Genomic DNA, 15,457 nt, shown 5'->3' with positions numbered 1-15,457 from the left:
CAGTTATCAAATATCTGCTGTGTTTTACGAGCTTCCTATATTTTCACGAGCAGAATTTCTGTTCTTCAGTTTTGCTCAACTTCTGAAGTCTGCATTCATCTCACATCTCCTTGCAGAGCATGGAAGGCTACATGGCTATAATTGGTCACTAAATACTCCAGTGCAGATGTCCAGCTCCCAGTCTGCCTATCTTCCTTCTCACAACACTGTGCTCTGAAGTTTCTGCCTACCTTATCATCTTTAAGCTCTGATCTCTGCCCTTTTCTGTTAAAAATAAGTGGACTACACATTATTCTTTTCTAACATCCTTCATCTTCAGGCTTAGAGAAATTCATATCTGAAAACACAGTTGCTTCCTGTGTATATGCTTGTGTTATTCTTCTGTAAGCCCCCAGGAACCATCCATCTGGTACCAGATACATGTCATGCCAAGTATCCATTGATTTCAAGATAAATTCTTCAAATACATACATATGTGTATATATATACATACATATATTCATACACACACACACATATATATATATCCTTTATGTTTCCACATATAGGGAACTATTCTATTGGTTGATATGAAGCCTTTATTTTCCTTTTTGCTTTTACAAGTATCACAGTTACCTTTGAGTCTGAATTTCCTGTCTCTGATTACATGTTAATTTGAAAGAAGGAATAGTTAGCTCACCGAGCAAACAACAAAACATTACGTGATTTAAGTCGCCAAACTAAATGCTATTTGGAAACTCCACACACTGAAGGCTGTGATCCATCTGTTCCCACAGTCCAGAGTCGGTCTGTACTGCACATAATTACATTTAAGTGAAACAGAAGGGAATGTTGCTGCTTTAGTGTGTACATTAACATAAACAAAATCTGAAGCAGAAAACCAAGTAGGATTCAACTGGGGAAGTTCACTGTTAAAATGTATGTCTTTAAATTAATGACTTCTTTTGTGTGTATGCCTGTGTGGCTCTACGGTGTGTGTGTGTGTGTGTGTGTGTGTGTGTGTGTGTGTGTGTGTGTATGTCCCTGTAAGCCAGAGAGGTTGTTGGATTTCCTGGAGCTAGAGGTAAATGCAGTTGTGAGCTCCCTGACACACAGATGGATAGTCTTTATCAGTGCCCCACCCCCTTCCCCCACCCCCTACCCCCACCCCGCCAACCTGGACTCAGGGAACATAGGAGAAAAGGAACCTAAAAGAACGTAACATTGGAGGAGACAGCACCAAGCTATGAGATGCTGCTTTCTGGACATCGCAAGGCGGATGGTTTCCTGGACTCACAGCTCCTGTGATTACTACATGAGACCACACAAGACCAAGTTAGCCAAATTCTCAACCTAGATGGAGGAGGTCCTCTCCACACACCCCAACTGTGGAGCAACTGCCACTGAGAATCAGTCAACACTGTGTGATTGCTTGGCTCTGAGTCATTCCTTGTGAGAGTGCAGCCACTGATGTGTTTTCTTTCGGTGCTGCAGGCCACGCCCCATGTACACAGGGGAACAGTAATCAGACTCGGTGGGTGCTGGATGATGTATCAGTGTGGTTGAGCCCAAATGTGAATAGCCACGGTGGGTGTTGAGTCCTGCTCTCTAGTTTGAAACAAAACCACTGTTGGTTTCATTCACTTCCAACTAATGACAAAATTCCCTCCATAGACTTCCCATATGTGGCAGTCCCTCTCAAAGCCTGAGACTCCGATTGGGTATTTACTTTTCTCAATTGCTTTTTTTTTCTAAACTCTTCACATAACTTTACATTCTAAACAGAATTACCCACTTAAGCTTTCACTCGAATGTCAACTGTCCCAAGAGGCCTTGCCGGACCACCTCACCTCATGAAATCCTCCTCTCTGCTGTCTGTCACGTGTCCTCTTACGTCACCGTGCATATCGCCCTGCCGTCATCAGGCTCACTCGCACATTTAATTGCTCTCTCAACTTCTATCTTGGGTGTGTTGTATTCTCTGGTGCTATGCTTCCAAACCTATCCACCGTTCTTCTCATAGAGTATGTGCAAAACAAGCATGCCCTCAGGGCTCGTGCCTCCTCAGGGAGTAGCTGCCATTAAAGTCTGCCTTTAGGACCCAAAGATGGTGGAAGCATCTCACGGTCCTCTTAACAGATAAGCGACACTCTCTTTTCATGCCTTTGCCACCCCCACCGCAGGAAGCTTCTTTTACTACTCTAAACGAATATATAAATATATTCTGCTATATTTTTACTATTTATACATTTTATTAAAATATATAAAATAAAACACTTTACCTTGAAAAAAGTGTGCCGCATATAAGAACATCGCTCAGTGTGCAATTGGAATGAGAGATTTAAAGTATGAAAAAGGTGGCAACGTCTTGATATGTTAAGCATCTTTAAACAAAGAGGCCAAACCTTGCAAATTATAATTAGACATATTTGTTCATGTAGTAGGAGTTTGTGTTTTTAAGTTAACCCCAAGTGCATGGTGATAAGTGTACTTTTAACGTTTTGGATTCTAACTCTGCTTTATTTTGAGAATTTAATCACATGTGATAAAACTTGATCGTATCAACCCCCACTTCTATCCCCAGCCTCTACCCCTAAAATGTTCTCCTTCCTTCATCTCTCTTATATATAACATAACATTTATATACTTATTATATCTATTAAAATATCTATTTATATACATTATGTTATATATTATATACATTATATCTGTTGCAGCACTAAAAGAAAACCTATCAGTGATCAGCTTAGAGCCTGGTCTTCTCCATCAACTTATTATCCTGAGTTGTTTGGATTCTCAGGCGCCTTATTTCCAAATTTTAACCAGTGTCGTAAATATTGAACTGTTAACCTATATTCTCTCCAATCCAGCCACTGCTCCCTCCCAAGATCCACTGTAAACTCTTGCTAGAAAACCACACCAACTTCCTCCCCGCTTTGCTGGTTATTATTTTACTGATTCTGTAGCCCACTCTTAAACTTGTATTTAAAAGGACCACACAAAAACTCTAACTCCCCGTTTTAAGTTTTCTTAGAACACAGTGTCTCTTGTTATACATAGGATCCCAGTGTGGTCCTAGCAACATATGTGCGTGCTGATGCACCTCTGCGCATGCGTACAACGCCTTATGCCTATAGCATATTATGAAGGAGCACAGCTGCTGAGTTGGGGCACAGACACTACCAGAGAGCAAATAAGTGCCACTAATTATCGTGTGGTTCCACCAAGTGACTTTTGTCCTATTTAGAGAATTGCTGGTTGGCCAATATGAGAACTCTTTACTAACAGACTTAGCGTTTATTAGAAATGATTTATTTCTGTTGTCTTAAGTATCTGCCAGGATAACTAAAATTCAATTCCCCCTGCTCACTAAAACAGCTTCCGAGACCGTACTGAATGATGGCTGCACAATGTTTCTCGCTGCTTTTAGCGCTCAGAACTGAATCGTTCCCAACTTCGTACTGTTCCTTCATCTAAAGCCAAAGTTGCTTGGACACATAAAAAGTCTGTGTGAACGAGGTAAAGCCACTTCTTTAGTTCGTAAACATTAACTCATGGTCCATCATGCACAGCCTCAGGAAGTGCGAGGGTCACGTGGGTCTGCAGGTGCGCTCTCAGAAGACATGAGTGGATCCAGCATGGCTGGCCAGAGAGGAACACAGAGGGCTAAACCCAGACCTAGGTCACTTACAGCAAGGGAGACTGCTTTTGGGAGAGTCTGGCGATGTGTTTTAAACACTCTCTTGGAGGCTCTTGGTGGTCAGTTCTGTTCTCTTCAGTCTCAGGTTTCACGTACTCCCACGTGGCAGCTGGAAAATCTATCTGAAAACAAAGAAGCGATTTCCTGTGTAATGAACCTGTATGTAAGGACGGTTACAATTTGATAATGTTCGCTTTAGATTTGTAGAGATGAATGAAACAATAATTTCTATTTGTTATACTTTTTCATTAGTTGACAGACCTTTTGAAAAGACTCATTGGAGCTTGGAGCTAGCATTCAAGTGTAAGTGGCGTTTAATATTTTAGTACACTTTGTCTAGAATATTTCTCAGTGGCGTTGGATAAGATAGACAGTCTATGAGCTTTTCATGACGCTGTAAGTATTTTCCCTCTGTTGGATTTTAAGTTTCGAGAAATAGTGACTCTCTAATGGCCCCATGTTCACACGTGTCTACTCCTATGAGCTCCTTGGCCACGTGCATTGTGTAATCCAACAATATTTTCACTTTGTCTCTGGATGCCCCATCTATAGACAGGAGAGGAATCTAGTCCTACTGTTACCCTGGTGCCATATGCTTTCAATTAAACCTCACTTCCGTGATAATCTGATTCTTGCAAATAAAGCAGCAGTTAGCAGCAGTGACAGCAACAGGGATGTTTCTGAACTGTGGAGAGAGCAAGACTGCTTGGGTTCCGTATTCCTTTCTCAAGGTTAATATTTTTTTTTCCATCCTAAAGTTAATAAATCCACAGAATTCCCTGGGCTCTGCTGAACTGTTCTGTTGGCACTGTGGAGAAAAGCCAGGAACATTCTAGACTGTGTGAGTTACAACTTGACGTGCAGTTTAACCTTTTTGATTTTCTCATTATTTAGTGGAGAAACAAGTCATTTTATTCTATTTAATCCATATTATTCATTGTAATCATTATTTTGGTATGAGCTTTGTTCTCATTGGTCAATAATTGCTCCAACGTGATAAAATAAACAAGATAATCTAAGACAAAGTAATGTTTGTATTACCAGAAGGAATCTTGACGCCTGGATTGCGGTTATTAGATGAAAGCTTGTGCAGTCCTCCCCCACCCCCAGGGTCACATTACTTTGTATGTGGTAGAGGTTGCTAGGCAGCGGGGATGACTCCTGAATCCCAAATGATTAATCCCAGGCACCTGGACATGTGAGTAACACTATATGGATCTCTCTCTCTCTCTCTCTCTCTCTCTCTCTCTCTGTGTGTGTGTGTGTGTGTGTGTGTGTGTGTGTGTGTGTGTTTGTGATTGATTTTATCAAAATGATGGGCACTTTGAAGTTTGGTAATTCCTACTTTCAGCATGAGAATATTTATCACATTTATGGTGGATTTTCTTTATTGGGTTGAAATGTCTCCATGTGCCCTGCTATGTGTCCACTTCTACAGAAACTGAACATGGCATATACCAGCCAGTTGTCACCTAGGTGTGACACACTAAGATCTGCACTAACTTACCTCTTTCTTGTCATCAAGTGGCTGCTGACAGTTTTTCTCAGTTAGTTCCTGGAAAGATTTTTTTCTGCCCTAATGTGCAGCCACATTTTTTTAGAAATTTTGTGAATATTTCTTTAACCCCATTCCTTATACTACTCTCTCCTCATACCTGTGAACTGGAGCTCTGTGAGGGTCATCTCCAACAGGATGCTCAGTGGAAGGCACTTTTGTTGACAGAGTAAATTAGACAGTATCTGGAGACATTTTTGACTGTCAGGATTGGAGAATGGCTAGAAGTCAGTGATATTGCTATGTATCCTTTGCCTAGGGAAAGGACCACAAAGAAGGGTCCAGTCCAAAATGCTGCCAAGGTAGAGAAACTGTGTTCCAGCTGTGTTGTCCAGTTATTGTGGAAGTGGAAAATCTAGTCTTCCTTCTCTACATAGTAGCATATCTGTATTGCTGGTCTCTAGTCAACACAAGGCACCAAAGCCATGAGCAAGTGAAGTCCTACTGGCACTGTGAACCTACTAGTGTGGTTGGGTACTTTGTCATCACCATCATAAGTCACAGAGAGTACAGATGATTTAAGACAAAATAGGGTATAAAGTGGGTTTTGTTTAACATTACTCTCTCAGAACCCAGTCATTTAAGACAGGTGCAATAGCAGAGACTTTCATGACATGTAACAATGGGAAAGCAGCTGTAAGGCATTAAGCCAGTAATTTGTAACAATGTTTTTAGACAATAGGAAGGATAGATATACACTTAAGATGGGTGTTGAGAGCAAGACTTCTCTGTTATCTTTCAGGATGGTGAACACATAAATTGAACTGCTTTTACATTCTCGGGTAGGAAGAATTGCATGGAGATAGCTGGGTATAAAAGAAAACAGAGAGAAGACACCCAGATCCAGGTTGGAGGAAGTCGACATGTATAATGTATAATGACCCTGGAAGGAAGTGATTCTGTAACCGGCCAGCACATTGCTTAACAACACTCATTTGCTGTGTGTGCTTTAACCTCGTAGCTTCACACTTACCTGCAGGGTCAGTGGGGTAGGCTGGCTCCCATCCCATACTCCTGGAGCCATCATTTCTATAGGAGGCTCACTCTGTAGTGTCATGCTGAGAAGCCTAGACCCCAGCGGAGACTTTCTGCAAAAGACAACATGTACATACTGACAGGAATCACTTCAAGGAGAGCTGTGAGTGTCTGCTCATGCTTATTTTGGGATGGAAAGTGGCAGCTGTTTCTATGACTTCATTCAGTAGCTAGAAGAGAAATAATATACTCCACAAGTCCAGACGCTGATTGACAGCTCCCTGCTAACATGCCACAAGTAACATGTTTTCATAGTTATCACATTTATTTTCATAGGTGGTTAATATTACAGTACTTTTTGACAGTAGCATGTGTTGGTGATAGCTTTTGGTGGTGATGACTGGCTACCATCTCAGATTTGCACTCTGGATTTATGGGTGTTGGAACTCAGGAAGAATGGTCATTCTTTGGAGATTTTGTTTTTCTTCCTCTCCATGCAGTAACTAAATTTCTTGGGCATTTAAAGAGTCTAAATTTATAGGAAGACGAGATTTAAATCGGCACAGCATATGGGCTGCAGAATCAAAATGGTTGTAGGACTTCACAAGAGAAATGTTCCTTTACACATAAATAGAAAGATTATTCGTGTTCAGAATCCTTTCAAATCAGTTGTAAATTAGCATAGTAAATGAGAGAGCATGGAGGAAATAACTTTAACCGAGAAAGAAATCATGTACGTTTCCAATGGCTGCAATAGCACCTAAATGGACAGATCTCTGTGCAAAAGAAAAATAATTAAATGATACCTGTGTACAAGCCAGAATTTTGGCAACATATTCCAATGGCAACTAGAATGATGTTTGGTTTCAGTATACCAAACTGGAAGTGTAGACCCATAGGATAGCAAAAGTAAATGCAAGATTAAGGTAAACCATCTTTTCAATGCTGTCCAATTCAGGGCCTACCAGGAGCTGGCAGAGAACTTCAGGTGGTTACATAGTGGCAGAGATAACCCAGCTCACACAGGCTTAACCAGCACCCCTGGCTAAACTGGCAGATCCTAATGAGCTCCACTAGCTGCCAGTTTCTGATAAAACAAAAAGACTATCAGCTTTAATGGGGGCTGAGGTTTGGAGATCAGAGTTAGCAGGCCGAGGGGTCTTCTTAATTTTTCCTTTCCTTTCTAACCCCAGGTGCCCTTTCACCTTGGGAGGAGAGTCAGAGTGTGAGAAAGCAGAGTGTGAGTGACTAGGCATTTTTATCCAAAAGAGCTTTCACACAGCCAGTGCTTGGCTATAAGTTCCACCCTGATTAATTGCAGGGTAGAACTCCTAAGATGACATTTCTACACCTGCCTCTTGGAATGTGTTAGGTTTATGATTTTTTTTCTGGAACATTGTGTCTTGGCCACATTTGAAACAAACAAACAAAAAGAATCCGACTTATTTGACCCGGTTTCTATCAAGAAAGAATCAAATGGTGTCTGTTCTTTCTGCCCTTAGATAGATTGTATCTAGAGTCACACCAGCTTGGTTCCCAGGATTTAGAATGAAGTCAGAGTTCTTGCTGTGGAAGAAGGATACATGGGGCTTAGGAAAGAGGGCACAGAGAATATGAATTACCGAATAGACAAAGGAGGATCGTGCCATACAAACCTTAAGGCCGTTCTGTTTTTCAGGTGTTTGTTTTGTTTGCTGTTGGGAGCTTATTTTCAGATAAGAGACTGTACCAAGTACTTCAAGCAGGGTGTTCATAGACTTTCCCATAAATAAATGTCAAAAGAGGATCAGTACCAGAGAGGAATGAAAAACAGACCTGAGAGTGTTGGTGGATTCAGGAGACGGGGCTTTCTCTTGAATTCCACTCACCATGGCAATAAGATTCAGACCTGACTAGTCCCTGAATATGCTGTGTTATGTTAATCCATTTTGAAAGAGATATTATTTAAAAATTAGTGCTGAGGGCACAGCTGTAACCTGAATGATCTTCCTTTTTTCTTCTGTTTAAAAGTGTGCCAAATCACTCTATTATACTGCTATTAAATATATACGTTGTATTGCTATATATAAAGCAGAGGACGGTTTTAATTTAAACAATAAAGAAAATTTAGATACAGAGACAACAAAATGTATATATTTAGACCAACATAGGTGAGACTCAGCAGTGATTAAAAAGCAGTGACTATTGGGGTGAAGAGATGGCTCAGTGGTTTAGAGCACTGGTTGCTGGACCAGGGTACCTGGATTTGATTCCCAGAATTTACATGGTGTTTCACATCCAGCTGTAACTCCAGTTCTAGGGAACTCAGTGCCCCCATCTGGGCTCTATGAGGGCCAGACACCCAAGTGGTCCAAAGGTTTGCATGCATGCAAAATATCCATATTAAAAATAAAACTTAATAAGATGCTACAGTGAAAATACTTATTGGTAAGTTACCTATGCGCAAACAAAAAACAAAACAAAGAGACACAAAAGTTACAAAGTCTGTCTACATGCATCATACTGTGTGTTAAGATTCCTGGAGCTCGCCTGCAGCATCTACCCTTTGTTAGCTAAGCTTCCTGGGATTTCCTGGACAAAAATATCAATGTTTTTCAAGAGTTCTCATAGTGCTGGGGTTCTTCTGGCCATGAAGGCTGGCTTCAGAAGGGTGGTGTGGAGAGGCTAACTAGCTCTGACCACAAGATTGTAAACTCTTCCCGTGTAGCACAATTGTACTACTCATAACTCCTTGAAAAAAAATCTGTGCTTAGAAATTAAACTCTACTTTTGTACATGGCACTTGAAGATATTTGTCCTGCATATCCTTAAGGTCTTCTAAGCTTGACTTGTGCTCAGTTTAGTGATTAAAAATTTCAACCCCAAGTCTGCTTCATCGAGGGAGACCAATCAACTGGATAATGCTACTGTCACGCTACTTCCTAAAACAACAAAATAATGACTACTGAGTTTAGTCATCAAAAATCTTTACATCAATTCCCAGCATCAAGGGTCAGAGTATACAGATGGTTATGTCACTTGGAAGCCAGAAGAACCACAGGATCCAATACAATAAAATACCTTGAGACCCTCACCCTGTTAGACTTAGTGAGGCTCATGCATTTCAAAATGGAGAGCTGCTGGGATGTTGAGGCCAGAGCCTGTGTAGGGTGGTAACATTTTTATGTATGTTCATGTTATAGGATGTGGCATCTCAAAGCAGGAAATTGAAAACAGAGAAACCAAGGTGGGAACTCAGGCCTGAATTCTGGCTTTTGTTCTACTTTTAAGTGGATTGATGTCTGACATCAGACCACCTTTCCACAGAGCCTTCCGTTCTCAAGCAAGGCAATGGAATGGAGGGCCTTTTGTGGGTCATAAGAAAACCAATGAATTTAAACAGTGCAGCTGCTGTTTACTACTTGATTCTGAGGCAAAGATGTCATGACATGGTCAATATTAACAAGTTGGGCAACCCTCCCCCCCCAAGAAATCAAATTGGCTGGAGAGTAAGACCTATCTTGGGTCATGTTTGAAATTCTGCAAATTATTCTTATTTCTCAAGACTTTAATTCACCCCAGGAGTCTTCAAAATGCTGTCCCTTTTGAAAAGAACTGAATAAGAATCTCTGGGGAGTAATAGGGATCTTGGTTTATATTGTAACATTAAAGAAGGGTCTGTCTTTCAGTTAATGGAGGGAATCTCTGTGATGAAGGGACTTCCACAGTAAAGATGCTAAGTAACAAGTGCACCATTTATCTGTGTTCTTAAGTTGGGAAAGGAGCTCCCTGACATGATTGTGGGAAGAAAACCCTTCCTTGTTTAAGTAGGGTAAGCACTGTGAATATAGATACAAGGACAATCTTGTCTCCAAAAGTAGGTTATGTGATTTTGCTCACTAAATCTTTCCTTTGGATTTGAGATATTTTTCTCTATAGACCTGAAGGTGAGTGGTTTTGATGCTTGCAAATGTCAATGCTTATTTTTGTGTGTGGATATCCTCTAATGCATCCCTCTTAGGTATATCTGAGCTTAATTACCATTGCTCTTTCAAAAGCCCACTGTGGAGGCTCCGGAGAGGCAGACTGCCTCCAGGAAGCCATTCTGAGGTCATGTCCATGCTGGAGACTGCATCTATATAAGTGGTCATTACAATGGCTCACAGCTGGCGAGGGGCAATTCAAACTATAATAAAAGATTCAATATCGGATGTTTATGGGCAAGGGTCATCCGGCGAGTGGAAATGAAAGCAAGATGCTACTTTTCAGTGTTCTGGAAATATCTATGACAAATAAATAGAGTGAGAGTCTCTGCGAATTGTGGTAAGGAGAAAAATAGAATTTGTAGCTGTGTCTCAATAGCTGAACCTGATGGATTTTTGATATCTTAGAGCAATCTTGATTTCTTTTGACTGTTCATCCCAGGAGAGATGGAGAATTTTCTGGTTTTGATGCAAAACAGTCTGTTGGGAATATATTTCCAAATGTTTGTTGAAACAACCATAGAAGTCTATTGTGCTTTCTGGTGCCTAATTATTGCTTTACGTACATTTCCTTGAAAAATCGTCACTGTGGATCCACTCCAGATAATGGCCTCCCACAGACTTCCACACTGGAAGACCACCCCATGCATGTAAGTGATGCATGCTGGCACGGACCCAGCATTTACACTGACATCCCTATCTATAGCAGGCTGGTGAAGAGGACCAAATGCATGGAGTGCTCTTTCCGGTTAATAGCAGAAAATATGACTTTACAAGAATGTTAGATCTAAAATACTGCAGTTGCAACTGGAATGAGAGCCATGTGACTGCTCTTAGGGAGAAAGTCATGAATGCCCGTAACACTCAAGTCAAATGTTTGAAATGTCTGCTAACAGCAGCACACATCCCTACTAGATCTAACCTGTGTTTCTGTAGGCTTTTAAAATACGTCTACAAAGATTGATTTTTTCCATTTTGTTAAAAACATCGATTGATTGCCTATTTATATTTTGTGGAAGATGGTAGACTTTACAGAGATGAATACATCCCCCTGTGCTCAACATATACATGGAGATGCATTAATTCAAATCAAGCAACAGACACGTACATACATAGAAACAGATATGCAGGACATAGGACAAAGATGAACATAAATATACAGGACACATAAATGTATGTGTAAACAAAGAAAGATGCACATATATACACATACACACATAGGCACATAATACAATACACACACACACACACACACACACACACACACACACACGCACGCACGCACGCAAGCACGCAAGCAGATGAACACACATGGTCCAGATCAGAAATAAGCCAATGAATTTTTAAAATTTGATCTGGCTTGTTTGATAAAACTTCTCTATAATGTCTGGTTGTTGGAAACGAAAACTGAAAAGTATTATCTTAAATACTTCCAGAACACTATGTTTTTCTGAGGCAACATGTGTAGAAACATGTCTTATAATAATATTAGCATAATAACACAAGTTCTGTCTTTTGAAGCTCTCAGATTTTATCATCTGATCCTAAAGCAGGACTTTCCATGTTTTTTTTTAAATACATTGATGGTTCTGGAAATATTTTCCCTTCAAAGCACAGGCAATAAGTTCTAAGCATGAATGATTCTCAAAAAGTGCAGGTTAAATAAACAGTTGATTTCTTTCAAAGTCTTCTGGGTTGGAGAGATTTCTGCACTCACAGCTATGTGCACCTTTAGGAGTTGCCGAGTGTTTTTTTTTGTTTGTTTTGTTTTGTTTTTAGCAATAATACTAGCAAAATTGACATGTTTTATGATTTTACTTTAGTCAGAATTTTATGACTTCTTTTCTAAACGACAATATATTCGTTTTGAAATAGTAATTTCAGAGAAGTTGGCTGTTTAATGAAGAAAAAGTCATTGAGGCTGGTCTTGCCAACCATTTTGACAGCCCAAGCAGCATCTCTAGCATCTCTCCATTGTAAATGACCTAGTTATTGAGCAGAGCATGTAGTCTGATTCTAAAGCCAGTCTTCCATTTCTGACTCTTCTGTTCTGATTTCAATACTCATGATTTCTATTGCTCTCCCTCATTTTAGCGTAAAATGTCCTCTTGATTTTCTCATTATGCTATAACCTGATAAACATTCGGTTCCCAGAAGGTTGGATTGGAACAGGAGCTCCATCAATCACAGGTGATGTACTTACTCTTTTGGAAATAGTGGAAGGCAGGTCCAGGCCAGCAGATTTGCGCTGTGGGTGGCACTGTCAATCCCAAACAGCTTTATAACGAGCATGGATTCTCTTGGAAGTGACTTTATCTCAAGAGGAAAATTGATTCTGAAAAGCAAAGAAAGGATCAAACGATATCCTTGATTTTCCCCAACATTTTCTTGTAATTTTTTGAGAAAAATATCTGAGTATTTGAATGGAGATGTCCCCTTGAAAACTTTGATGACAAATACAAAGTCATATACTCAACGAGTGATAATTTTACTCTTTCTAAGGTTGATATGTAGAGGGACTTAGCAATAGAATAACCTGACTCACACTATTACATTATTGTGAACACATAGCAAAGACTGGTTAACTTCATCATAGGTAGTCGGTAGGAAATAACTAGAAGTTGTGTGTGTGTGTGTGTGTGTGTGTGTGTGTGTGTGTGTGTGTGTGTTGGGGGGGTGGTAAGGGTGGCATGGCTTGTATGTGAAGTTAGAGGGTTACTTGCTAGAGTCCTCTCCTCCTATCACACGGGTTCTTTGGATCAAACTCAAGTTATCAGAACTGGTAGAAAGCCACCCCCTCCACCCCTTAACTGTTCGGCCATTTTTGCCAGCCCAAGGAACATGTCTTAAAGAATGTTTCAGGCTGGGTTGTGATGTAATGGAGTTTCACAAAAACTATTTCAAGGGAAAAAGTACACAATACCCAGTGTGGGAAAGTGAAGAGGGTTCTTGTGAATTTGAACAATCTCTCATGGGGGAGAAGAGAGGCTCATTAAGGCTCAGGAAGCTAATGCAATCATGCTTAGGAAACTCAGGGAGTTTTAAGTTCAAGCAAAAGTCATGAGAGTCATAAGGTCCCTCCACAAGGTTACAAGCCAAAAGCAGTTGCTGAGAGAGGATGCACTCTGCTCAGAGAGCTACCTGCTTCTGGAGCAGAGAGCCCAGAGATGCAGCCTTTTCTCTTTCATTCTGTTGTCAGTTGTCAGTGCTGGAGTGGGCTTTACAGTAGTCTCCTGCTGAGTTATGTGTGCGCCTAATACTAGCAGGATAAGCCGATTAGCTTAGTTATCAAACTAGATTTCTGTAGAGTTGTGTTTTGGTATGGCATCCTTACATATCTGGGTGCACACATGTCTGTCACATCTCTCCAGGAAAAGTCATGCAGCACTAGACTTGGAAATATCTGAGGGAAAAGAGCAGTTCTGCCTGAGAGATGGTGAGTCACTCACAGTGACTGGTATAAAAGATGAAGTCAAGCCGAAAGAAGCAGACGATGGTACAATTAGAAGAACATGGACTCCTTCATTCTTCATTCATTGGGAATGTCAAGTACCAATCTTAGAAATTTGAACTTTCCCCCCAATGGCAAAAGAGAATTCTCAGTTATCAATGACTTTAAATTTGGAGTGAGCTGGGACCCAGAAATTGGAGAGATGATCAGAGAAGCACAAACATGAATTCCTGCTTGGTATGTTGCAGGTGAGGTGCTCTGAGCTCACATCCTGGATCGCATTGGGTTTCGGGGAAGGAATGAGGTTCGAGACTGATGAAGCCCCATTCATCTGGCAAAGCGAGTACTTGAGAACTGGATAGAGGTGGGTGCTCTATTGAGTTTGCAGACTCTGAAGAATAGTGTGTCCCTGTCCAGGAAGAGCAGGGATTTGTCTTTAATGTCCTTTAGATAGAGTAGGGAGAGTAGTAGTATACTATGGGGAAATAGACCCAAGATTGACTGACACCACCCAATTATATTTAATTGCAGCACACGTGTGTAAAAAAAGCTCCTAGGAGTGAGAACAGAGTGGCTCCTAGGAACGAATCCAGATGAGGTAACTTAGAACCAGATTTAACTGAAATCATAAGAGTAGAAAAGGACAGCAAGAAACTGATGGTGAGTTCTGGTTTCTACACTGTAACATAGCAGATAATTTACCTGACAGGAAACGGGGAAGAATGTATTCTTAGTGTATGATATCGTACACTAAGTTAATAATGACTGTCAGACTTCAGAGAATAAGCTGTATGTAGGGTGGATGAATCGTCCTTGGGGACAGGAGCCTCTATGTGTTGAGAAGTTGGTCGTGGTGGTTATGAACATGCAATTTGAGTGAAAAGTCGGGGGATACTGATGGGAGGAAAGACAACAGTGATGGGAATCTACTTTTAAAGACGGGAAAGTTCACATTTATTAAAACATTGCATATTTTGGTGTCTAAGTATTTTTCACTGATGTTATTTCATAGTTTCCACATTCGCTCCAATCTTTCTGGGCTTAAAAGAATCTCTGAAATGACATAAAATGACGGTAATGCAGAAGGTACGGTAATTTCTTGAATGCTCCTTTATCTATAATTGACTCTATACTGCGTTTCCTTTTTCCTATTCTCTGATGCAAGCAATAATCTTACTCCATTTTTCACATAACCTACAAGGTCCTGTTATTTTTTTTTTTTAAGACGAGCTGGCTCATTCCTATGTGCCTTGAGCTTTTCACGTTAAGAATGATAAAAACAGACACATCACAGTGGACGGTGGCTGGCAATCTCCATCCATTCACTTTCATAAAAATCAATTCTAGGAGAGAGTCCATGCATTCTAAACAGAGCCCCGTTCATCTTCTGAATATATATGGACTCACATTCACTGGAGAATTTTTTCTGTTTTTAAACTTCTCCATGACTACTTGAAAACAAAAAGAACGAACACTTTAGTGGAAAAAAGAAACAAACTTTATTGAATAGTCGAATAGGGCTAAGGAGTTGACTCAGGAGTGAAGAGCACATTCTGTTCTTCTAGGGGATCAGAACCCAATCTGTACCAGTCGTGCCAGGTGACTCACAAGTCCCTGCACCTCCAGCCCTGGGGGGGATCTGATGTCCTTTTCTGGCCTCCAAGAGCGTCCTCACACACATGGTATAGTCTCATATCAAACCACACATACATACATACATACATACATACATACATACATACATACAAGTAAAAACAAACCATTTAGAAAGTAAAAACTAATTTTTATTTTTTTCACCTACATCAGATACTTTTTTTCCAAAATCAGAATAGCAT

General features: G+C 40.4%; 1 protein-coding gene across 6 annotated transcripts in view; it reads right to left on the bottom strand.

The window, feature by feature from the left end:
• Nucleotides 1–15,457, bottom strand: part of Pik3c2g (phosphatidylinositol-4-phosphate 3-kinase, catalytic subunit type 2 gamma) — a 366,288-nt gene that overhangs the window by 237,215 nt on the left and 113,616 nt on the right. For all 6 annotated transcript variants that reach the window (XM_087655648.1, NM_053923.2, XM_087655647.1 and 3 more), the window contains exons 14-16: nt 12,375–12,506; nt 6,208–6,322; nt 3,671–3,801 (exon numbers count right to left, since the gene is read on the bottom strand). In XM_087655648.1, coding sequence (XP_087511774.1) covers nt 3,671–3,801; nt 6,208–6,322; nt 12,375–12,506 — 378 coding nt within the window. The remainder of the gene's footprint in view (nt 1–3,670; nt 3,802–6,207; nt 6,323–12,374; nt 12,507–15,457) is intronic.

Source organism: Rattus norvegicus, chromosome 4 (genome assembly GCF_021556685.1).
Source record: "Rattus norvegicus strain SHRSP/BbbUtx chromosome 4, alternate assembly SHRSP_T2T, whole genome shotgun sequence".
Lineage (NCBI taxonomy): Eukaryota > Metazoa > Chordata > Mammalia > Rodentia > Muridae > Rattus > Rattus norvegicus.
The sequence above is the reverse complement of the archived record's forward strand: the minus strand, read 5'-3'. Positions and strand labels throughout refer to the sequence as shown.